General features: G+C 42.1%; 1 protein-coding gene and 1 long non-coding RNA gene across 5 annotated transcripts; one reads left to right on the top strand and one right to left on the bottom strand.

Annotated features, from left to right (window-relative positions):
- Nucleotides 1-13,670: 13,670 nt before the first annotated feature.
- On the bottom strand, nucleotides 13,671-15,379 carry LOC143106318 (uncharacterized). Its single transcript, XR_012983658.1, has 2 exons — nucleotides 15,213-15,379; nucleotides 13,671-14,026 (listed from the first exon to the last, which is right to left on the bottom strand). It is a non-coding gene; the product is annotated as an uncharacterized LOC143106318 (long non-coding RNA).
- A 50-nt stretch (nucleotides 15,380-15,429) lies between these two features.
- LOC143105745 (major histocompatibility complex class I-related protein 1-like) lies at nucleotides 15,430-22,676 on the top strand. Of its 4 annotated transcripts, none has more exons than XM_076269835.1 (7): nucleotides 15,430-15,544; nucleotides 19,157-19,271; nucleotides 19,739-20,002; nucleotides 20,296-20,568; nucleotides 20,726-21,013; nucleotides 21,211-21,327; nucleotides 21,747-22,676. In XM_076269835.1, the coding sequence occupies exons 2-7, from the start codon at nucleotides 19,214-19,216 to the stop codon at nucleotides 21,785-21,787; spliced, it is 1,041 nt and encodes a 346-aa protein (XP_076125950.1). In that variant the 5' UTR covers nucleotides 15,430-15,544; nucleotides 19,157-19,213; the 3' UTR covers nucleotides 21,788-22,676. The 4 variants fall into 4 exon arrangements, 3 of the variants coding, with proteins under 3 accessions (XP_076125950.1, XP_076125952.1, XP_076125953.1); XR_012983529.1 differs by lacking the exon at nucleotides 15,430-15,544 and having other exon boundaries at nucleotides 19,138-19,271; nucleotides 21,747-21,919; nucleotides 22,013-22,676; XM_076269837.1 differs by lacking the exon at nucleotides 19,157-19,271.
- Nucleotides 22,677-24,937: the final 2,261 nt, after the last annotated feature.

The following is a 24,937-nucleotide window of genomic DNA, read 5'->3' as shown; positions in this document are numbered from 1 at the left end:
ATGTTATACCCAGTTGCTGTGGAGGGAGTCCTGTGTTATGCCCAGTTGCTGTGTACAGAGTCCTGTGTTATGCCCAGTTGCTGTGTACAGAGTCCTGTGTTATGCCCAGTTGCTGTGTACAGAGTCCTGTGTTATGCCCAGTTGCTGTGCACAGAGTCCTGTGTTATGCCCAGTTCCTGTGTACAGAGTCCTGTGTTATGCCCAGTTGCTGTGGAGGGAGTCCTGTGTTATGCCCAGTTCCTGTGTACAGAGTCCTGTGTTATGCCCAGTTCCTGTGGAGGGAGTCCTGTGCTATGCCCAGTTCCTGTGTACAGAGTCCTGTGTTATGCCCAGTTGCTGTGGAGGGAGTCCTGTGTTATGCCCAGTTCCTGTGTACAGAGTCCTGTGTTATGCCCAGTTGCTGTGGAGGGAGTCCTGTGTTATGCCCAGTTGCTGTGGAGGGAGTCCTGTGTTATGCCCAGTTGCTGTGGAGGGAGTCCTGTGTTATGCCCAGTTGCTGTGTACAGAGTCCTGTGTTATGCCCAGTTGCTGTGTACAGAGTCCTGTGTTATGCCCAGTTGCTGTGCACAGAGTCCTGTGTTATGCCCAGTTCCTGTGTACAGAGTCCTGTGTTATGTCCAGTTGCTGTGGAGGGAGTCCTGTGTTATGCCAAGTTCCTGTGTACAGAGTCCTGTGTTATGCCCAGTTGCTGTGGAGGGAGTCCTGTGTCATGCCCAGTTGCTGTGGAGGGAGTCCTGTGTTATGCCCAGTTCCTGTGTACAGAGTCCTGTGTTATGCCCAGTTGCTGTGTACAGAGTCCTGTGTTATGCCCAGTTGCTGTGGAGGGAGCAGAGTCCTGTGTTATGCCCAGTTGCTGTGTACAGAGTCCTGTGTTATGCCCAGTTGCTGTGGAGGGAGTCCTGTGTTATGCCCAGTTGCTGTGGAGGGAGTCCTGTGTTATGCCCAGTTGCTGTGTACAGTTGCTGTGTACAGAGTCCTGTGTTATGCCCAGTTCCTGTGGAGGGAGTCCTGTGTTATGCCCATTTGCTATGTACAGAGTCCTGTGTTATGCCCAGTTGCTGTGGAGGGAGCAGAGTCCTGTGTTATGCCCAGTTGCTGTTTACAGAGTCCTGTGTTATGCCCAGTTGCTGTGGAGGGAGTCCTGTGTTATGCCCAGTTGCTGTGGAGGGAGTCGTGTGTTATGCCCAGTTCCTGTGGAGGGAGTCCTGTGTTATGCCCAGTTGCTGTGGAGGGAGTCCTGTGTTATGCCTAGTTCCTATGTACAGAGTCCTGTGTTATGCCCAGTTCCTGTGTACAGAGTCCTGTGTTATGCCCAGTTGCTGTGGAGGGAGTCCTGTGTTATGCCCAATTCCTGTGTACAGAGTCCTGTGTTATGCCCAGTTGCTGTGGAGGGAGTCCTGTGTTATGCCCAGTTGCTGTGGAGGGAGTCCTGTGTTATGCCCAGTTGCTGTGGAGGGAGTCCTGTGTTATGCCCAGTTGCTGTGTACAGAGTCCTGTGTTATGCCCAGTTCCTGTGGAGGGAGTCCTGTGCTATGCCCAGTTCCTGTGTACAGAGTCCTGTGTTATGCCCAGTTGCTGTGGAGGGAGTCCTGTGTTATGCCCAGTTCCTGTGTACAGAGTCCTGTGTTATGCCCAGTTGCTGTGGAGGGAGTCCTGTGTTATGCCCAGTTGCTGTGGAGGGAGTCCTGTGTTATGCCCAGTTGCTGTGGAGGGAGTCCTGTGTTATGCCCAGTTCCTGTGTACAGAGTCCTGTGTTATGCCCAGTTCCTGTGGAGGGAGTCCTGTGTTATGCCCAGTTCCTGTGTACAGAGTCCTGTGTTATGCCCAGTTGCTGTGGAGGGAGTCCTGTGTTATGCCCAGTTCCTGTGGAGGGAGTCCTGTGTTATGCCCAGTTCCTGTGTACAGAGTCCTGTGTTATGCCCAGTTCCTGTGTACAGAGTCCTGTGTTATGCCCAGTTGCTGTGGAGGGAGTCCTGTGTTATGCCCAGTTCCTGTGTACAGAGTCCTGTGTTATGCCCAGTTGCTGTGGAGGGAGTCCTGTGTTATGCCCAGTTGCTGTGGAGGGAGTCCTGTGTTATGCCCAGTTCCTGTGTACAGAGTCCTGTGTTATGCCCAGTTCCTGTGGAGGGAGTCCTGTGTTATGCCCAGTTGCTGTGGAGGGAGTCCTGTGTTATGCCCAGTTGCTGTGGAGGGAGTCCTGTGTTATGCCCAGTTGCTGTGGAGGGAGTCCTGTGTTATGCCCAGTTCCTGTGTACAGAGTCCTGTGTTATGCCCAGTTCCTGTGTACAGAGTCCTGTGTTATGCCCAGTTCCTGTGTACAGAGTCCTGTGTTATGCCCAGTTGCTGTGTACAGAGTCCTGTGTTATGCCCAGTTGCTGTGTACAGAGTCCTGTGTACAGAGTCCTGTGTTATGCCCAGTTGCTGTGGAGGGAGTCCTGTGTTATGCCCAGTTGCTGTGGAGGGAGTCCTGTGTTATGCCCAGTTGCTGTGGAGGGAGTCCTGTGTTATGCCCAGTTGCTGTGGAGGGAGTCCTGTGTTATGCCCAGTTGCTGTGTACAGAGTCCTGTGTTATGCCCAGTTGCTGTGTACAGAGTCCTGTGTTATGCCCAGTTGCTGTGTGTTTGTGCTCCACTCCAGATTCCGCTCCATATTCTCTATTGGTCCTGCCACGCTGGGCTCACTTGTTTCCTGCCTCTACTCAATAGGAGTTGCGTCTGGCCGTGCAGTAAGAACTGGATTACCACACTGATACTGTTGAGCTTCACGTCAAATTCTGTTTGGATTTTTTCCTGCCTGTAATCGGTCTTGTTCGCCCCGGTTTCTAAGACGTATCGCTGTTACTTATGGAAACTCTGCCTGCCTGCCTGTTCTCTGGGGTTGTTTGTTTTCTGATGACTGTTCCCTTGTGCCTCTGCCTGGTTCCCGTGGCCTCCCTCAAACAGGTTTATAAAGCAAGAACAACAAGTACAGTGAAGTAATAGAATGACAGCAGCAGTGTTACCGTGGATACAGTGGAAAACTTGCTATTGGTAACAACATGAAAAACATGTCAGAGATTGCTGTTATATTTGGTGCTTTATTGCATTCTTCTCATATCCAAGCAGGTAAATCCATCTAGATTGTTTACATGCTTTCTTTATACTTTCTCACTGCCTGGCATTTACATTGCACTTTACCAGCTTTGAATACTGTATGTATGCAGCACAATGACAAAGAGAAATCCAATCATATCCTATATAATCTAGGCTAACATGATACCCAATCATATCCTATATAATCTAGGACAGGGCTGTCAAACTCATTTTGGTTCAGGGGCCACATACAGCCCATCTGATCTCAAGTGGACCGGACCAGTGAAATAATTGCAAAACATCCTTTGACAACTCCAAATCTCCAGCTTAGTTTTTTTCAGTAGGCTATGCTTTACCCTTCAGCCTACATTTGTAGCCTACATAATCACAAGGGATATATTAGATTATTACACATTTATTCAGAGAGGCCAATGAAATTGAAATAAAATGCATTTCACTCTCATAAACAACTGGTTTATTTTTATAGTTGAGTGGATAGGCCTACATTTTTACATCTGACCACCTGAACCAACCACCTGTTGAATTTAACAAACATAAGTTAGCAGTGCATGAGCAATACGATCAACTGATACGATTAGGTTACATCAGATCAAATAATTTTGTAGGCTAGGTGGCGGTGCTGTGTAATAGGCTATCCACCATAAAGGCCAGATCCTGCACCCATTCCGGGCATTTAAATTGCTACTGGTCTGAGACTTTTTTCTCCAAGAACTGTCCAATTTCCTCTCGTAGTTCAAAGAAACGCTTGAGTGCGGCACCTCGGCTTAACCACCGTACTACAGCGTGGTATGGTAAGCCAGACAGAATGCCATTATCACTAAGAAAACAGTCAAACTGACGGTGAGTCAGACCTCGCGACCTGATTAAATTTACAGTTTGCACAACCACACTTTAACATGATCCAAGTTTAGTGTTTTACAACACAACACTTCCTGGTGCAAAATACAATAAAATGCCCAAACATCTTGTCCTCCGTTTGCAGGCTGCACTTTGTCTCTGAATTTTGTCGCAACGCCTGCTTTTCTCCCGACAATGTAGCCAAACTGACAGCACAGGACCAGTCAACTCCGAACTTTTTTTTTGTTTTTTGGCTGCGCCTAGCGGCTGAATTGAGCATTTCGGTTATTTCTTTGAAAATTCATAACTCCTCATAGGAATGGGCTAGAGATTTTTTTTTTTTTTTTGACATAGTCAGAAATGTATTCTCTACAAGTCTGGACCGGATTAAACCATCTAGCGGGCCGCATGTTTGACACCCCTGATCTAGGCTAACATGATACCCAATCATATCCTATATAATCTAGGCTAACATGATACCTATTCATCTACAGGCTCTCACTCATTGTGGGGGATGCAACATTTCCACAGTACATGGTAGTTCTGATGCTTGATGATATCCAAGTGGGATACTTGTATCTAGATGAGACGGGACACATTGCTCCTCATGAAGCTGAATCGGCACATGTTACCATATTTGAACACATGTTTCAGAGCATGAAAAGAAAAGTATACTTTTTAAAAGACCATTTCAACAGTTCAGAGGGTGAGTATCTGTTCTGCTGTTTATTCTTATGTGTGGTTTGTCATGTGTTGAGTGAAAAGCTGGATATTCAACCAAGAAGAATGGGTGTGGAGATGAATGCAGAGTTGCATATGCAGGAGATAAATGATTAAACTTGATGTAAATCTGAAGTTAATATTCTCATCAACTGTATATCACAGAAACTGGTGATCTGAATCTGTGTGATGAGTACTCTTGCCATGAGCGATTCAGTTGAGAACAATTCGATGCAGCTCTATCAAATAAAAACATAAACAACTTCATTTATCACTAAGGCAATTCAAGAAAAAAAACACAGGAAGGCAAAAAACACACTAAGCTTATACCTACATGAAGCAGAGACAAGACTGCATACAGCACATAACATTGACAACATCACAATGACTGCACAAGCAAACATTAGCATTAGGCTTCAACAATGAAATAAAAATAGTAACAGATTCTTAATGGACAATGGAATGTGGTGGCCGGTTCAATGGACGTGTGACACACACAGGTTGCTGTAGAGCTCCATCGCTTGTTGACAAGACAAGAGACACAAGTCAAGAGTGCATAGTCATCGATGGTCAAGCCGAATATCTGTAAATGCCAAGATAGAAGAACCATCCTGTCAATTGAATGGGTATAAATCGGGAACGCAATTTGCATTCATGGGGCCAATATCAGCACCACACATCATGAGAGGAAGCGCATGGCTGAATCTACAGTACATGTTTTGGAGTGCTGCATGTGATTATGTTAGTCTTTTGGGCGTGGGATAGACTTGCCTCTTGACCAAGTGTTTGCTTACATTTGTGTACACAATTGGCAGGATTGTGGTTGTGAATGAAACCTTGCCCAAGTGCGCTGTGAGCACTACTACTCCACCGGAAATAAATGAGTAAATAAATAAAGCTGGCAAGCCTAGCATGCACGTTCATGTGCAATCTCACACTGGGCCTACACACACTGGGCCTACACTATTGTACCTTACTGTACAATCATGTGAATATCACAGTCTCACACTGGGCCTACACTATTGTACCTTACTATGTGTTCATGTAAATATCACATCTGGCAATCTCACACTGGGCCTACACTCTTATACCTTGTGTTCATGTGCATATCACATCTGGCAATCTCACACTGGGCCTACACTATTGTACCTTACTGTACGTTCATGTTAATATCACATCTGGCAGTTTCACACTGGGCCTACACTATTGTACCTTGTGTTCGTGTGATCACATGTGGCAATCTCACACTGGGCCTACAATATTGTACCTTATTACACGGCTCTTCAGAGTGCTGCAGAAAGTTCCATTCACATGAATGGGCCTTCCCAACGTTCGGGCCTATGTTAAATCTACATAAATCACCGGCAAAGCATTTAATCACCGCTGTCAATGGCAACGGGTTTTGTGCTTCTGATTAATGTCTTTCATATCACTACGCAAGGACTGGAACTTCATTCAAACGTGAAAGCAGACAGTTGATCAGCTGTGTTCTAAAGAATGTTTGATTCAAGTTCAGCAGCGTGTGTTGTTGCGAACTATTTGTTTCTCAGCAAATGCAACGATGAACGGTAACAAATAGGCTAGGTTATGTAGGCTAAAGTCATATCGTGGGGACTTTATTATTTAGTTTTGGCAAGTAGCCGTATAATAAGCGGGATAATGTATAGAATACATTATGAATATCACATCTGGCAATCTCACACTGGGCCTACACTATTGTACCTTACCGTGCGTTCATGTGAATATCACATCTGGCAGACGTGTCGTGTACATTATGAAGACGTGCACAGCCGACGCACGCAGGACATGCATGGCGGCCATGGTGCGGACGCGTACATGTTGTTAAAAGCACGCACATCCCTTGCCTCATGACTGATGCTTTGAGTAAACTGTTGCTTGGACATCTGACTGATTGGACATCATATTCTAAAAGTATCCCTCTCACCTTTAGGACTGAATGTTCAGCAGAGACTTGCTGTGAGTTATGGGACAATGGCAGGCCAGATCAAATGACATCATCAGATGCATTCAATGGAGTAGGTGGAGAGGGGCTGCATTTTTTTGAACGAAGATTCCTACACTGTTGAATCAAACTGGGCCAATAAGTGGACTACAACAAAACAACAGATTGTAAAAAGTTTGTACAAAAACTTTTACCTTCCAGTTTGTATTAAGACACTGAAGAGCTTCCTGAAGAAGACCAGAAATCTTGTGTTGAGGAGAGGTAATTTCTATCATTTCTATAATCCATCAGTCCCCCCCCCCCCCCCACCCTTCATCTCTTGGGCTGGATTGGTTGTTGAGCTGAAATATGATGGATCTTTAGCCAGTATCAGAGACTGTACCTTTAAAGTTATCATAACTTTTAATCACACCATTTGTTTCTGACTGTAAGACCAACATGTTGCCATGGTAGTGATGCAGCATATAAAGTGCCGCACACTCTGGCTCCATATGGCAAGTCTTTACTAAACTACGTTTCGGACTATAAGGCCTTCATCAGATTTTCAAACAACCCCATATATCCTAATCCCAATTAGTGCACCTGGCTACAAGGCTCCCCCATTGGGCAGTCACTAGAGACTCTTGAACTTATTGCCAGTGGCTAGCACTTCCCTAAAGATCAGTTGGTGTGCGTTACTAATACTTCTCACAGTGATGCAGTATATAACATCTGGTTCAAGTGACCAATGTTTAGATATTAGCGGATTTCAGCTGATTACTTTGTTCTGGTTTACAGTGAAGCCCAGAGTCAGGCTCCTCCAGAAGACACTCCCAGACTCTGGAGCGGCCAAAGTGACCTGCCTGGCCACTGGTTTCTACCCCCGTCACATCAACCTGACCCTGCTCAGAGACGGCCAGCCTGTGTCTGACCACCAGATCACTGGGGGGGAGCTGCTACCTAATGGAGATGAGACGTACCAGATGAGGAAGAGCCTGGAGGTTAGCGCAGAGGAACTACAGCATCACCACTACACCTTCACAGCTGAACACCTCAGCCTGGACAACAGACTGGACATTGATTTTGGTAGGACAATCTGAATATTACTTGTATGATTCATGGTGAGTTAACCCATGAAAGTGCTCATCCTAATGTAACATTCCTCTCTTGGTTACCATTCATGGCAGAGCGTGAGTGGACCTCAGCAACAACGCCTATAGTGTCATCTGTGGCAGTGCTGGTTGGCCTGTTTGGAGCCACCTGTGCCATTGTCGTGTGGAGGAGACGGCACTCAGGTAAAAGCTCTGTTATAATAACAATAATAATGCTATATTTATATAGCCCCTTTCTCAAACTCAAGGTCGCTATGATAAGCTGGCCACGTTAACGTTTTTTGGGGTTTGAGTATACATATCAGTGATGATTAGTTAGCCACAAGCGTCTGCTGGGTTGGAGTATATCAGTGATGATTACATTAGTGTTTGTTTGGGTTGGAGTATACAGCGATGATTAGTTAGCCACATTAGCTTTTTTTGGTTGGAGTATAGGCCTACATATCAGTGATAATTAGTTAGCCACGTTAGTGTTTGTTTGGGTTGGAGTATACACTGATAATTAGTTGGGGCAGCTGTGGCCTACTGGTTAGAGCTTCGGACTTGTAACCGGAGGGTTGCCGGTTCGAACCCTGACCAGTAGGCACGACTGAAGTGCCCTTGAGCAAGGCACCTAACCCCTCACTGCTCCCCGAGCGCCGCTGTTGATGCAGGCAGCTCACTGCGCCGGGATTAGTGTGTGCTTCACCTCACTGTGTGTACACTGTGTGCTGAGTGTGTTTCAATAATTCACGGATTGGGATAAATGCAGAGACCAAATTTCCCTCACGGGATCAAAAGAGTATATATACTTACTATACTTATACTAGTTAGCCACGTTAGCGTTTTTTGTTTTTGGGGTTGGAGTATACATATCAGTGATCATGCAGAAGGAAATACATATAGCAGGTGCTTGAGCTATTGTGTAGTCTCTTGTTTAAACTGCTCTTGGTTGCCATGGCTGCTGTCACTGTTATGTTTCCATGTTACATGCAGCTCTATATGGGTCAGACACTTTGGTACTAAACTGTAAGAGTAGGTCATTTCAACTTTATACCCTCTCAGTCAACTTTTTGTATGTTGTCATTGAAGAAGGTTTTGACACTAATATAGACAAATACAAAAATGAATACCCAGAACATTTGTAATTAAGCATACAAAACCTGTCATTTATTTTTTACATGTAATCTGTACAGTTAAGATTCTGTCAGGTGATCTCTCCCTGATTGTAATGTATCTCCATAACAGGTCGGGGCTCCAACACTTCACTACAGAGCATCTACAGCACAGCTCCAAGTGAAAGTGCTATACTGAATAAGTGCATATTTGTTGGTTCAGTGAAGTGGTGATTTACCTTTTGTTTTTGCATATACAAAGATCATCTTTATTCTGAAGTTTACTCAGCATTAGTCTTTCAGATAGGGATTGCTTAAGCTGTATTATAGTTTAATATCAGTATTATGCATCATACACTTATCTGAAAGTTCAGGTTGATGTTTCAAATAGATTTATAGAATAGATTTAAGTAAAAGTGACTTATTATTTACTCATTATATTCACATTTACCCAAATGTACATCAAGAAGACAACGTTGATGCCCTCTCCTCTTTCAGGCACAGAACAGGGCGAAGGATGACGGACATCAACAACATAATCAACTGCAAACAACATCATGAACACTTGAGTCCATGTGATAATACAGAAATGCATGTTAAACTACTGAAGCTATTGGCATATCTTGGTATTTAAACCGATTAAATTGTTATTTCAAATGAAATCGATGTTGCTTTTCAGTCTTGAAGGGATAGTTCGCTTCACGCACAACCTAGGGTCTATTTAACCTAGGGTCTATTTAGCCTATGGATGATAATGAGCTTCGTTTGGTAGCAAAACTACATTAATTGGAGTTTTGAGCTAGTCTGTTGTTTGTGTTAGCAGCAAAATGGCGTATATCTTGGAGCTGCGTCAAAGTAAATCAGTATTTTCAAACCACTGACAAGGCTCCAAATACCCTTTCATATCGGTGGTAGTGTGGAGTGGGTCCCTACAGACAAAGTGAATCATTGTAAACTTTGGAAGTGTACAGAGAGGGTATAATACTGTACAGAGCATCCTCTCCTCCTGCATTAGAGTGCTATGGCAGCTGCTCTGCTGCAGACATGAGGGCTCTGCATCGGGCAGTTAAGTGGGCTCAGCAGACCATCCCCTGCAGCCTACCCACCATATACAGTACCCCACATACTGTATACACCTGCAGCCTACCCACCATATACAGTACCCCACATACTGTATACACCTGCAGCCTACCCACCATATACAGTACCCTACATACTGTATACACCAGCAGCCTACCCACCATATACCCCACATACTGTATACACCTGCAGCCTACCCACCATATACCCCACATACTGTATACACCTGCAGCCTACCCACCATATACCCCCATACTGTATACACCTGCAGCCTACCCACCATATACCCCACATACTGTATACACCAGCAGGTGCAAAAACAGAGCCTGTCTCATCATGAAGGATGACACTCATCCCACACACGGACTGTTTGCCCCCCTCACATCAGGTAAGAGGCTACGCGGCATCGCAGCAAATACAACCAGACCGAAGAACAGCTTCTTCCCAGCTGCTGTTAGACTTGTTCTGAGGCACAAGAGATGGTGACGGTCATCGGTTGGTCTCATAGATCCATAGTTATGGGTCCATAGTGGACATATCTTACGATCAACCTCCCTCAGGCACTGTTTTTATTGTTTGGATCGGTGCCGCTGCTGGTTTAATTATATGCAAAAGGAGGAACACAGGTACATCAGGAGGGAGGTGGAAATGTAGTGGTCAGCACTGTCCACAAGCATAACTCCCCATATAGGACAAACATCAACAAATACATTGTGCTGTGTTAGTGGTTGTGTGTGGTATTTATTCACTAGATATACATTGATCACATGTTCATTTCTTATTTGTGTCTCTTAATGTAAACCTTTTGATTGTTTTGCATGAAGTAGTTTCCCAGACATCCAGAAATAGTGTTGTCACCAACCATTGGCAATGATATTAAATAGTGTGTATGTGTGTGTGTGTGTGTGTGTGTGTGTATATGTGTGTGTGTGTGTGTATATGTGTGTGTGTGTGTGTATATGTGTGTGTGAGAGTATGTATGTGTAGCACCACTGTCGTCGCACTGATTTGCTTGTATCTTTGCAGACACACAGAGACATACGGAGACGCCCACTGAAAACTCCTAAAGGTGCTGAAGTTTTCCCAGGGTGCTTGATGGTGCTTGACCTTTTTCATGTCTCGACAACAAGGGAATTCAGATGGGGCGGTTTTTATTTTCAGTTTCTCAGTGCGCAAAACAGCTGGAACAAATAAATAGGTCTGTAAACGATGCTATGTTTATGTTTATTAGCAGATACTTTTGTCCAAAGCAACTTCCATTATATTTGAACCAAAGACCAAACAATACACCACAGAGGCACCTCACCCTCCCTGCAGCGCTCCCTGAGAAACCCCACACAGAGACACCTCACCCTCCCTGCAGTGCTCCCTGAGAAACCCCACACAGAGGCACCTCACCCTCACTTTGTGTCCATTTCCAGAGCCAGTCTCAGTATATGGAGAGCTAGTGAATGAATGAAGAGATTTTTGCAGAATGTTACAAAAACACATTTGAGTTCTTCCAGCATTGTGTAGATCTGGCTGAACGTGAGGCATGTTTGTATTGTAAGATTTAGCGAGCTCTGCGCAGCGCTGCAAGATCAAACGCGCACCCTACTTTGACGCTACTGGAACATGAAGTCAAGCAATGTGCTTTCTTCAGAAACAGGTCTTGTTATAACCTCTCTGTACACGTTCAAAGTTTACAATACTTTGGTTTGTCTGTAGGGACCCCATGCTACCATCAAAGTGTAAGGCTTGTCAGTGGTTTAAAAATAGTGATTCATTTTACCGTGGCTCTATGCTCCATAGCTAAACGCTACAAACCATTTCATTGCTAATGCAAACAATGGTCTGGCTCAAAATTCCTCCATACGTAACTTTGCTCCCAAACGAAAGTTTAAACTCATTATCACCCATAAATAGACCCCAGGTTGTTTTAACTCTGGATCTTTCCTTTAAGATGCGTGGGAAACACATATAAGCAGGAAACAGAATCTGTTGGTCAGATTGCCAAATGACAGCTGGCCATCTGTTTTAACATGTACAGAGTTCTGTGCTCTTATGGTCTTTGTTTGTATTGTCAGTTTGCCAGCATTGGTAAACAGATCTGTTTTTTTTCCTTTTCACTTTCCACTGTGATTGTACACAGTTGTATGTGTGTGTACAGTAGTGTCAGAGCCGTATGTAGGGAGAGTTTGGCAAACTTGAATCATGGGCACCATGTTGGCTACCATCATCAGAGACTCTACAGTGTAACCCTATGGGCTGAATATGCTATGTTGAAATAAATCAGATGACTCTACAGTGTAACCCTATGGGCTGAATATGCTATGTTGAAATAAATCAGATGACTCTACAGTGTAACCCTATGGGCTGAATATGCTATGTTGAAATAAATCAGATGACTCTACAGTGTAACCCTATGGGCTGAATATGCTATGTTGAAATAAATCAGATGACTCTACAGTGTAACCCTATGGGCTGAATATGCTATGTTGAAATAAATCGCTTATTTTCACCATTAACCCATTTACTCCTAAAATGCCTGCTAAAAACGCCTATAGAATCCTATGGCATTCTAGACTAAATAACCTTATTTCCTGAGGGTTTTCTGAAAACATACTAAAAATTGTCAACGTCTACCAAAATGTAATATCTAAGCCTCTGTAGCACCTAGAAACATGAAATAAAAAGCATGCTGCGCTATGCAGCATCCAGCGGGAGGGTCAATGTTGCGCTATGCAGCATCCAGCGGGAGGGTCAATGTTGCGTCATGCAGCATCCAGCGCGAATGGGTTAACAGGCATATACATGTTATTATCAATGTTTGTCAACATGTAAAAGGCCCTTACGGAAATATTCCAGTGTATATTTATGTTCTATACCTTAAATGGGCCTGTAAAATGCCCATTGTAGTGGGTGACCACGTCACCTAATAAGTTTCGGAGTAGTGTTTACCTTTCAGGCCAAATACAGGGGGGCATTCAGTAATTACTTGCGCTACAAACACACAAATTCTGTACTTCCAAAAACGTAAGGACTAGCAACTGAACTCTTAACAAAGTTACTGAAAGTCTTTTGACAAAATGCATGATAAGACAATGATAATGCGACCGACAGCATAGGCTATGAGTAAAATGTGTTTGTGTAACAGGTCACATTTCTATTGTTTTATAATTCCACAAAGATGGTTTTTGCCTTGACACACTGCCTTGTATCTTCAGTACAGTGAGAGTCTTAGTGGGTAGTCTCCTGCCCCTCTAATGTATCAATTTTTCATATTCATATTTCGCTGTGCCCTTCACCTCTTCCCTGTCTCTGTCACTCTGGGGAAGAGGTTATCTGTCTATCCCTCCTTTCATATTATATTAAATATCTTCACCCTATACTGTCTTCCACTACTATCATACAACCGTCTCTGCATTAGGTCTCTATCAGGAGCTAGGGTAGTTTGGTAGCATAGTTTAATGGTTAAATCCTACCGATCAGCTGTGTTGACCTTTTAAATGTAATGATTGATGTTACTTCTGTTTAATATCTTGTATTTTGTATTCAGTATGTTTTGTGTGGGTTACCTGTGCTTTTGCCCTGTCTCTGTCACTCTGGGGAAGAGGAGTTGGGGGAAGGAGAACCTGCCTGCTTCACTCTACATTGTCCCTATCGTTTTGCAGAGAATAAAAGCCCGCAAATTCACCATCATCCCGTGTCACGTCAGTCACTCAAAAGCAGCAAATCACAACGCAGAGTGCATTCCACCGGACACACACACACACACACACACACACATATATATATATACAGTGCAACCGGGAAGTTTTCAGACCCTTTTTCAGACCCATTTTATTTTTCAGGCTCATCTTAAAATGGATTCCATTCATTTTTTTTCTCATCAATCTACACACAATACTCCAACACTCCACCAAAAACCAGGTGTTTGGAGTGTTTCGTAAATTTATAAAAAATATAAGACTGAAATATTCCATTTACATAAGTATTCAGACCCTTTGTTATGACACTTGCAATTGAGCTCTGGTGCCTCCTACTTCTATCAATGGTGCTTGAGATGCTTCTACAACTTGATTGGAGTCCATCTGTGCCTGAATGAATTCACTGGAATTTATTAGAAGAGGCACACATCCCTTTATGTCTCACAGTTGATGGTGTAGCCTATGTGAGAGTGAAAACCAAGCCACAAGGGTTGAGAGAATTGTCCGTAGACCTGCGATATATATATGTTACATTAAAAATATAACATTCAAATATATGATAACCTCCATGATATCCAAGCTAAGTAAACTAATTGGATCCTTCATTATAATCTAACTATGTAAAAATAAACTTCATTCCGCATGAGATCATCATGGGTAATAATGTGTGATCAATGTTCCAAAGTATCAAAACAACTAGGCAAGTAAGTCAAACAAACAAATTAGCTTGCTAGGACTGATGGTAATTTTGATACCATAGATTTAATAGAGACCCAGTCAGACCAATAGTATGAAAAATCAGGAACAGAGTTTATTTACAATGATGCGCATCAAGGGAGAGACAGCATGACTTCACCTAAAGATCCATCAGCTGCTCTAACTGACAAGGAAATAGTTAGAGTTTAAGTATCCTTCCAGGCTGACGGGAGATGGCGTTGGTCATCCCATCTCACGTGGACTACACTGAATCAGACCCTGATTAGTGGCAGCCTGGTAATCCGGAGCAGATAGCTACTGACGCAGCCATGCAGAACAGTGAAACACTGCATAGTCATAATATTCCTGCTTATCTCTAAACACAGTCACACAGAGATATACACAGGGACAGTACAGATATCATACAGTCATTACATAGAATCATACTTTTAGTATCAAAGTGACCCACTAATGAGAAATGCAGAACATTAAACCACATATTGGAATATTGGACATAATGTTCTATTCCACTTTCTCTCAGGACATTTGGGGAAATATACTGTTCTCAGTTACAGCAGAGATAAGATGCTCTCTCTCTCTCACACATGTTGGGAATGAATGATTGGGGGTTGCCAATGTTTTGTGACATCAAAATAGGGTCACCTGTCAAAAAAGGTTGGGAATCCCACACTGACTTGGCTCTCCTACTTTTCTCTGTAGGCCTATATGATTTTCACATGTGCAGAAACCAATCATCTTATTCTTGTCAGATGTTGCTAGGTAGTTGTTTCTTGGCAGATACTTTTTATATCATGACCCACTAGGTTTTGACAGAGACCATCTTACTTGCATTCATTTAAATTGTACATAAAATCAATTTCATTATCAAACAGGAAAATCTAATTTATATGAATATTTTTTCATTTTTCCACTGCCACAGTTTGACTGACCTGGTGAAAAATCTGCCAGATGAAAAACTTTCTTGCTTGATGTGTTTGCATCCACCTTGTCCTTCGACACATGTGCCATTACTCAACATAAAGTTTTGTTTTAATAAAGTAGGCTACTGTAGCCTACATTTTTACCATGAATCAAGGCTACGTTTTGTTGAAATATGCCATCGTCCCTCACCCCTCCCTAAACCCGCCCCTAAAGTCAGTTCACCTTTTCATTTCTGGACTGAGAAGATTGCAACCACGTCAGATAGCCTACAAGTTAATTAAAATGTATGGGTGGCAGATTTTCTTTCCTCTTTGCGCACTGTTCATGCCTACGGATGCAGGTAATCTTGCACAAAAATATTTAATTTGGATCTTGATATTTTTCTGTATCATGTTAATGCCAAGTAGCTTACTGCGCGATTGCTATGTTTTTGCCACATACCAACTCTCACTGTATACAGTAGGCTAGGCTAAGCGTACAGTAAGTCACATGTGATGTAAAGCAAAAGCTCACGATTTATGTGCTCTAATATGCTAAATGGTCCTAATGTGGGACACCTAAGCTCCAGTGTGTGTGTGCATGGCTCTTCCCCAAACTAAGTTATGTCAGAGAAACTATGGGAAAGCCAAAGCTGTATAAGTCCTGTGATCAAACTTGGATTTGGATTTAATGTGTTGACTACACATTGTAGCCTAATATAGCCTACTACCGAAACGCAAAATATGTCCCACATTAGGGCAATCCTCCACCCTATGGTCAGGTGGTCAAGCTTCGACTTGACTGCACACAGTGTGTGGAATTAAACGCGTCGGGTTGGGTCGGACCACTCCCCTTTAACGAGTTCTTTGAAATAGACTGCCACACGATGTTTTCCAAAGAGAAACTCGCTGCTTTGGCAATAGACGTGGCGTTCTGTCCAAACAACATCAACATGTATAGCCAACAGTTCCCTTTCATGGCCACAATGTTTTGGCATAGGCGCAGTGAGGGAAAAACACTGAGTTTACGGTTCACTGTTTTCTTTGTGCTTCAACTATGTGATTGAACTATGTGACTATCCTTGTGAGGAGGCAATCAACATTTCTTAAACGTCAGATATATTTATCTGATTGCGGCGGTGCTGTTGTTTCTACACCAACAGGTTTTCGTAAGCATGCACTTCCTGTGCTCAAAAGTTTTTGGCTATGCAGGTTCAGGTTATTTCTTTTTTTTTTTTTTTTCATTTTGTGGTGGAAGCCCCAGAGACACTGCCACTGGAGTGCAGGATGGCAAACTGCGCTGTTCTTATATGAATTTATGGGTAGGTCAAAGGGAGTGTTGCCAAAAGGCTCAATTTACGTTTCCTCTGACCACAGAGCTCACTTTCAGGCAAAGTCCCAGTAGCATCTAGTAACTCCAGCCATTTACATCTGTAATTAAATATCAAGAAATGCTTTATCACTTTATTTTTTTTTTATTCTATATTTGCATGTGACGTCATGAATTGTTCACGGCACAGCAAAATAGCCTAGTGGACAATAGTATCAATCTGCGTCCCGCAAGACTTCCAAACATACCTACTACCAGACACGCCTTCTACCAAACACGCCTGCCACATCGTGACATAGCAGCCGTCACTCCATGCTGCTGTTTAAAAATGGTCAACCATAACTGCTAGATAACGGGGTGATCTGTATAGTCTGTGATTCCGTATATTTGATATGATTTTATATTCATTTGCATATTGTGTGTTGAACCATACAAGCATTTTGTTTGACAAAAAACTATTATTTTGAGGGGAGCAAGCAGATGGGCTTGGCAACTCAATTCTGTTATATACATGGCCGTAAGCTGTCGAAGATAAGTTTCATGTCTAGCAACCAAAGATTAGAAGAACGTTGAGTCCGCACATCAGAATCTGCTCCTTAGCGTTTTTTTATTTGTAAGCTATATCACTATACTGATGAAGGGCTGGGGCCCGAAACGTCACATGTGGTGATATAGCCTACAAATAAAAAAAACGCTAAGGAGCAGATTCTGGTGTGCGGACTCAATGTTCTTCTACTTGCTTGTGCCTTCCTGTCCAGCACCCAGTACTCAACTACTTGGATGTGCGTGCTGCACTCTTGAACTCTCTAGCAACCAAAGATTGCCTGAGATATAAGGTCGCTTTATGTTTGGGGGCATCACAACGGATTTCGATTGGCTGTGTTTGGCGAGCGCTTGTGAATATGGCTTCAAAAATCAAGACATATCTAAGGCTCAGTCTGAACAGTATGAAAAGACACTACTAGTAAGTTTTAATTCCAAACACGCTAACAGTTACAAAATGCATTTCTGCTAATTGCAGCGCCCCCTAGAGGTCAAAGGTCACAAAATGTTTTGAATGGGGTCATGAGTCCATGTTTCAAGTTTGGTTATGATACATGCAAGGGTTGCTGAGATATGAGCTCACTTCCTGTTTGGCGGCTTCACTGTCAATTTCGATGGGCTGTTACTGGCGAACGGTTTTAGATATGGCTACAAAAAGCACAACTTTTGCTAGGCATGGTCAGAAGATGGTTTGCCAATTTGTGAAGATCAGATCAAATTTGTGAACTGTGAAAACTTTAAGTGTTAAGTTTAAGTTTAAGTTTAGGCTACCCGACTGCTGTTCCCGCTGATCATTCTCGTGACCGAGGTGAAGTTAGTTTGATATTTGATATTCGGATATTCGACAGATTTTCAAAAAAAAATGTATGCGGCCGGTTTCACCCCCGTGTTTGTAGACAATGTACAAACAGATGACCTGTCTACTTGCTCCCAGCCGACCTTAGGGACCGTCTAAAAAGTACCTTCTGAATTACCATCATAGTCTTTTTTGTCAATAGCTTTGACATCACGTGACCTAGTGACTCCAAACCAATGCAGAAATATTTATCCTATATGGGACTCATTAGACACACCTCTTTTTATAGCCACTGTATGCACACTGTATTTTATATGAATATTTTGTGAAAAAAAATACATTATATCCTATATGAATGGTCCTCTTTTTTCAATACCTCCCAAGTCATGTGAACTAGTGACTCCAAACCAATGCAGAATAGTTATCCTATATAGGACTCATCGGGCACACTTCTTTTTATAGTCACTGTATGCACACTGTATTTTATATGAATATTTTAAAGAAAATACATTATTTACCATAAGAAACGGTCTCCTTTTTTTCAATACCTCCCAAGCCATGCGACCTAGTGACTCCAAACCAATGCAGAATAGTTATCCTATATGGGACTCATATTGGAGTCACTAGGTCACATGACCTGGGAGGTATTGAAAAAAAGGAGACTGTTTCTTATATGAAATAATGTATTTTCTTTAAAATATTCATATAAAATACAGTGTGCATACAGTGACTATAAAAAGAGGTGTGTCCGGTGAGTCCCATATAGGATAACAATTCTGCATTGGTTTGGAGTCACTAGGTCACATGACCTGGGAGGTATTGAAAAAAAGAAGACTGTTTCTTATATGAAATAATGTATTTTCTTTAAAATATTCATAAAAAATACAGTGTGCATACAGTGACCATAAAAAGAGGTGTGTCCGACGAGTCCCATATAGGATAACTATTCTGCATTGGTTTGGAGTCACTAGGTCACATGATGTCAAAGCTATTGACAAAAAAGACTATGAAGGTAATTCAGAAGGTACTATTTAGACGGTCCCTATGGTCGGCTGGGAGCAAGTAGACAGGTCATCTGTTTGTACATTGTCTGCAAACACTGGGGTGAAACCGGCCGCATACATTTTTTTTTTGAAAATCTGTCGAATATCCGAATATCAAATATCAAACTAACTTCACCTCGGTATTCTCGTGAAGTGTCTTCCTCCGTTTCTCATGCCCTGAAGGGTAATTCAGTTTAATCTTTTTAATGTAGGCTATGAGACACTGTCACTCGCTATAACTGTATAGGCCTATACTCGTTAGCTTGATTCAACGGAAAGACGGGGACGGCCCTGACTGTGCTCATCACACTGTATCAGCATGCAAACAATGCAGAGTCTTACTTACCTCTTCGCAGTTGTGTCAACTGCCAACTCAGGTACCCTGTCATTTTCAACATTTTAATTTACTGTACCATACATATATGTAGTATATATAATTTACTTGATAGCGAATACTTTGGGTTATTTGATATGAAGCCAGTGTGACATTAAAACTAAATTGTAAATCTGAGAAGACACATTTTTGCCTTTACAACATTGCTGAACGAGTATAGGCTTCTTCCTCATTATACAGTTAAGCACATATCAGAAGTTATTTGTAGCAGAATGTGTTTTTGTAGAACCTATTTGAACATTTCTTTGTACATGCATGGTAGAAATATTATATAACACAATTACAAATTTGCCCATATGCAAATATTTAGAAATATATACTGTATACTGTATATACAGTATATATACAGTTTATATACAATATATATTTATAGAGAGAGAGAGAGAGAGAGTATTATTTTATATATATTAGCCTATTATTTACTAAAAATACTTTACTATTCCATTCTAGGTTCACATTCTTTGTGGATATTTCAAACATTTATAATAGGAGAGACACCATTCCCAGAATACAGTTTTGTGGTGAAGCTCGATGACATTGAAATTGGATACCATGTTATGACAGACTCCACATCTACATATGTTTGTAAAATACCTGGAGTTTATGATGAGGATTCACTATACAGAAACATTTATCTCAGTGTCATGCGGACAGAATACAAATTTGTGAAAGAGCTAGCACTAGCTTTAAACCAACATTATAATCATTCAGATGGTAAGTGTTCTTTTTCTCTGCATCTTCAGAAACAGGGCCACAGGTCCTTGGTATACTATAGATTATATTATTTATTAGAGCTACTCAGAAATTAAAATCCAAGGGCTGTAGATTATGACTTAATGTCATTGCTGATTTCTCCATGCAGTACAGTTCATCCATATCAAGTAGTGTGTGCTTAAAGTGTGCTCCAACAGTGTCTTTATTTTAGGAGGCTAGCATTGAGTTAACACTGTTGGCTGTCTGTGTATGGGTGGATTTGTTTAATTGTTCAATTGTCCTGATTCTTTCAGGAGTCCATGTTCACCAGAGACGAGCTGGATGTCAGCTGATGGACAACGGGCAGGCGCTAGCATCAGGACAGGATGCTTTTGATGGGAGACAGAGAAAACTGTGTGTCTATAATGCCAAGGAAAACTCATTGACTAACATGCACTCTGAACTGTCACGGAATGTGTGGCATGATGAATTCAAGTCATTGCTCCATGCAAGTGTTTGTCATCGCTTCTGTGGAGTCGCATTGAACCACTTCCTATCAAAACTGAAGAACACTGTGATGAGGAGAGGTCTGTGATGTGATATATAATAATATAAATGATTACAAATGATTTCTTTTCAATAATAAGCTATATAGATGACAGAAATAAAAAAAACTGAACAATGATAGACTTGTTATAGGATTACTTGTACTGGGCTTTTAGGATCATTCTTCATCCTCTACAGTGAAGCCCAGAGTCAGGCTCCTCCAGAAGACACTCCCAGACTCTGGAGGGGCCAAAGTGACCTGCCTGGCCACTGGTTTCTACCCGCGTCACATCAACCTGACCCTGCTCAGAGACGGCCAGCCTGTGTCTGACCACAAGATCACTGGGGGGGAGCTGCTGCCCAATGTAGATGGAACCTACCAGATGAGGAAGAGCCTGGAGGTCAGCGCAGAGGAACTACAGCATCACCACTACACCTGCACAGCTGAACACCTCAGCCTGGACAACAAACTGGACTTTGGATTGGGTATATAATTTCATAATATGTTAGGCCTAACAGGTATGATGTGATTTTACAGTATTGAGAGTAATAATAACACTTTGATATGTTGTTCTACTACAGCAAAACCAAGATGAGAAAAAAGGATGTTTTCTTTGATATTGTATAGGCATGTTTGTGATCTGCCACATAGAACAACTTATATTATTTTATTTCTATGATAGAATATGAACCAGGAGGAGGAGATGTAGTTCTCATAGTGTCCTCAGTACTGATCTTGCTGGTGCTGAGTGGGATCGGTGCCGCTGCTGGTTTCATTATATGGAAAAGGAGGAACACAGGTACATCAGGAGGGAGGTGGAAATGTAGTGGTCAGCACTGTCCACAAGCATAACTCCCCATATAGGACAAACATCAACAAATACATTGTGCTGTGTTAGTGGTTGTGTGTGGTATTTATTCACTAGATATACATTGATCACATGTTCATTTCTTATTTGTGTCTCTTGCTAATGTAAACCTTTTGATTGTTTTGCATGAAGTAGTTTCCCAGACATCCAGAAATAGTGTTGTCACCAACCATTGGCAATTATATTAAATAGTGTGTATGTGTGTGTGTGTGTGTGTGTGTGTATATATGTGTGTGTGTGTGTGTATATGTGTGTGTGTGTATATGTGTGTGTGTGTGTGTATATGTGTGTGTGAGAGTATGTATGTGTAGCACCACTGTCGTCGCACTGATTTGCTTGTATCTTTGCAGTCACACAGAGATATACAGAGGCGCCCACTGAAAACTCCTAAAGGTGCTGAAGTTTTCCCAGGGGGCTTGATGGTGCTTGACCTTTTTCATGTCTCAACAACAAGGGAATTCAGAGGGGGCGGTTTTCAATTTTCAGTTTCTCAGTGCACAAAACAGCTGGAACAAATAAATAGGTGTGACTCTGTTCTAGAATGTGACTCTGTTCTAGAATGACAAATAAATAGGTCTGTAAGCGATGCTGTGTTTATGTTTATGTTTATTTGCAGATACTTTTGTCCAAAACAACTTCCATTATATTTGAACCAAAGACCAAACAACACAGAGGCACCTCACCCTCCCTGCAGTGCTCCCTGAGAAACCCCACACAGAGACACCTCTCCCTCCCTGCAGTGCTCCCTGAGAAACCCCACACAGAGGCACCTCACCCTCCCTGCAGTGCACCATGAGAAACCCCACACAGAGACACTTCACCCTCCCTGCAGTGCTCCCTGAGAAACCCCACACAGAGGTACTTCACCCTCCCTGCAGTGTATGGTATAAAATTCTCGCCAAAAGTTTTCTGTACCTGTACCAACGTTTTGTGCTTGTAAGAATATTTTGTGCTCGTAAAAAATATTTGTGTACATGTAAAAATACTTTGTATCCGTAAAAATATTTTGTGCATGTAAAAATGGTTTGTACATCTTCAAATCCGTTTTGTCACTGTGTCGAAAAAAGTTTTGTGAATTTGCGAACGATTTTTGCACGCACGGATTTTCCATTTGCAAGTGCGCATCTGTTTTCTACAGACATGAAACAGATCTACGGGTACGAAACGAATTTACAAGTACAAAACTTTTTTACAAATTTTCCCAAAACAGCCAATCACAGCACTGCTTACTGAACGGCCAGTCAGCCGATCAGCTCGCTTCTTTAATTCTGAAACGCTGGACATACTGCTCTGGGTACATCCATGTAAACACCACAGTCAGAAGAGGTGAAACAAAGATTGTTAACAATCTTTGGGTGAAACACTTAAAAAAGAAGAGCTAACTTAGCTAACAAGCAAACAGCTCAACTTAACTCTATTCCTTCCCTACTATGAATCTAATACTATTAACTAGAACTAATAAAAATGTGATCATTAGTATTATTATTAATGATAATTGTTGTGTTTTCCGACTAGTCATTCCTCCCTTTGTATTTCCCACGTTATATGTGCAGTGCATTCACGTAACGTTAGCAGAGACGGTTAGCTGCCCAGTTAGCTGCCATTACCTATTGTTACCTACTAATTACCTATCCAGTGCTCGCGTTTTAAACTATACTGTTTATTAGTTCTAGTTAATGATATTAGATTCATAGTAGGGAAGGAATAGAGTTAAGTTGAGCTGTTTGCTTGTTAGCTTGTTACCTAAGCTAGCTAGAACATAACAGTTACATGACCAAAAAAGTTCAGGTTGGCTTAGGCTGACTAAAGACCCATTCATTCTGGACATCAAAGACGGACTTCATACGCCCTAACCATTGTACTTTTACACGAAATTGGGTAGATTACCATTATGGAAGAAAATGAAGCGTGTCTCATTAAGTTATTGTTCCCACAGGGTTAGTATTATTATTAATGATAATTGTTCTGTATAGTTATTGTGTTATGTTTCCGACTAGTCATTCCTCCCTTTGTATTTCCCACGTTATATGTGCGTGCTTTCACGTAACGTTAGCAGAGACGGTTGATAAAAGCAGTATCTTTGAAGTTAGCTTAGCCCAGCCAATACTTGTTTCACCTCTTCTTCTTTTTTAAGTGTTTCACCTCTTCTGACTGTGGTGTTTGTATGGATGTACCCAGAGCGGTATGTCCAGCGTTTCAGAATTAAAGAAGCGAGCTGATCGGCTGACTGGCCGTTCAGTAAGCAGTGCTGTGATTGGCTGTTTTGGGAAAATTTGTAAAAAAGTTTTGTACTTGTAAATTCGTTTCGTACCCGTAGATCTGTTTCATGTCTGTAGAAAACAGATGCGCACTTGCAAATGGAAAATCCGTGCGTGCAAAAATCGTTCGCAAATTCACAAAACTTTTCGACACAGTGACAAAACGGATTTGAAGATGTACAAACCATTTTTACATGCACAAAATATTTTTACGGATACAAAGTATTTTTACATGTACACAAATATTTTTTACGAGCACAAAATATTCTTACAAGCACAAAACTTTGGTACAGGTACAGAAAACTTTTGGCGAGAATTTTATACCATAGCAGTGCTCCCTGAGAAACCTCACAGTGTTTTGTTATTGTTTGAGTGGCAGGCTGTCCTCACTCTGTGTCCATTTACAGAGCCAGTCTCAGTATATGGAGAGCTAGTGAATGAATTAGATTGTGTAGATCTGGCTGAACGTGAGGCATGTTTGTGTTGTAAGATTCAGCGTTGTGTAGATCTGGCTGAACGTGAGGCATGTTTGTGTTGTAAGATTCAGCGTTGTGTAGATCTGGCTGAACGTGAGGCATGTTTGTGTTGTAAGATTCAGCGTTGTGTAGATCTGGCTGAACGTGAGGCATGTTTGTGTTGTAAGATTCAGCGTTGTGTAGATCTGGCTGAACGTGAGGCATGTTTGTGTTGTAAGATTCAGCGTTGTGTAGATCTTTCTGAACGTGAGGCATGTTTGTGTTGTAAGATTCAGCGTTGTGTAGATCAGCCTGAACGTGAGGCATGTTTGTGTTGTAAGATTCAGCGTTGTGTAGATCTGGCTGAACGTGAGGCATGTTTGTGTTGTAAGATTCAGCGTTGTGTAGATCTTTCTGAACGTGAGGCATGTTTGTGTTGTAAGATTCAGCGTTGTGTAGATCTGGCTGAACGTGAGGCATGTTTGTGTTGTAAGATTCAGCGTTGTGTAGATCAGGCTGAACGTGAGGCATGTTTGTGTTGTAAGATTCAGCGTTGTGTAGATCTTTCTGAACGTGAGGCATGTTTGTGTTGTAAGATTCAGCGTTGTGTAGATCTTTCTGAACGTGAGGCATGTTTGTGTTGTAAGATTCAGCGTTGTGTAGATCTGGCTGAACGTGAGGCATGTTTGTGTTGTAAGATTCAGCGTTGTGTAGATCTGGCTGAACGTGAGGCATGTTTGTGTTGTAAGATTCAGCGTTGTGTAGATCAGGCTGAACGTGAGGCATGTTTGTGTTGTAAGATTCAGCGTTGTGTAGAACAGGCTGAAC

Source organism: Alosa pseudoharengus, unplaced genomic scaffold (assembly GCF_046254945.1).
Source record: "Alosa pseudoharengus isolate Yale_2024_CS ecotype anadromous, Long Island Sound unplaced genomic scaffold, YU_APseudo_1.1 YU_APseudo_1.1_scf_6, whole genome shotgun sequence".
NCBI lineage: Eukaryota > Metazoa > Chordata > Actinopteri > Clupeiformes > Clupeidae > Alosa > Alosa pseudoharengus.
Note: the sequence above shows the minus strand (reverse complement) of the source record. Positions and strands in the feature narration are given on the sequence as shown.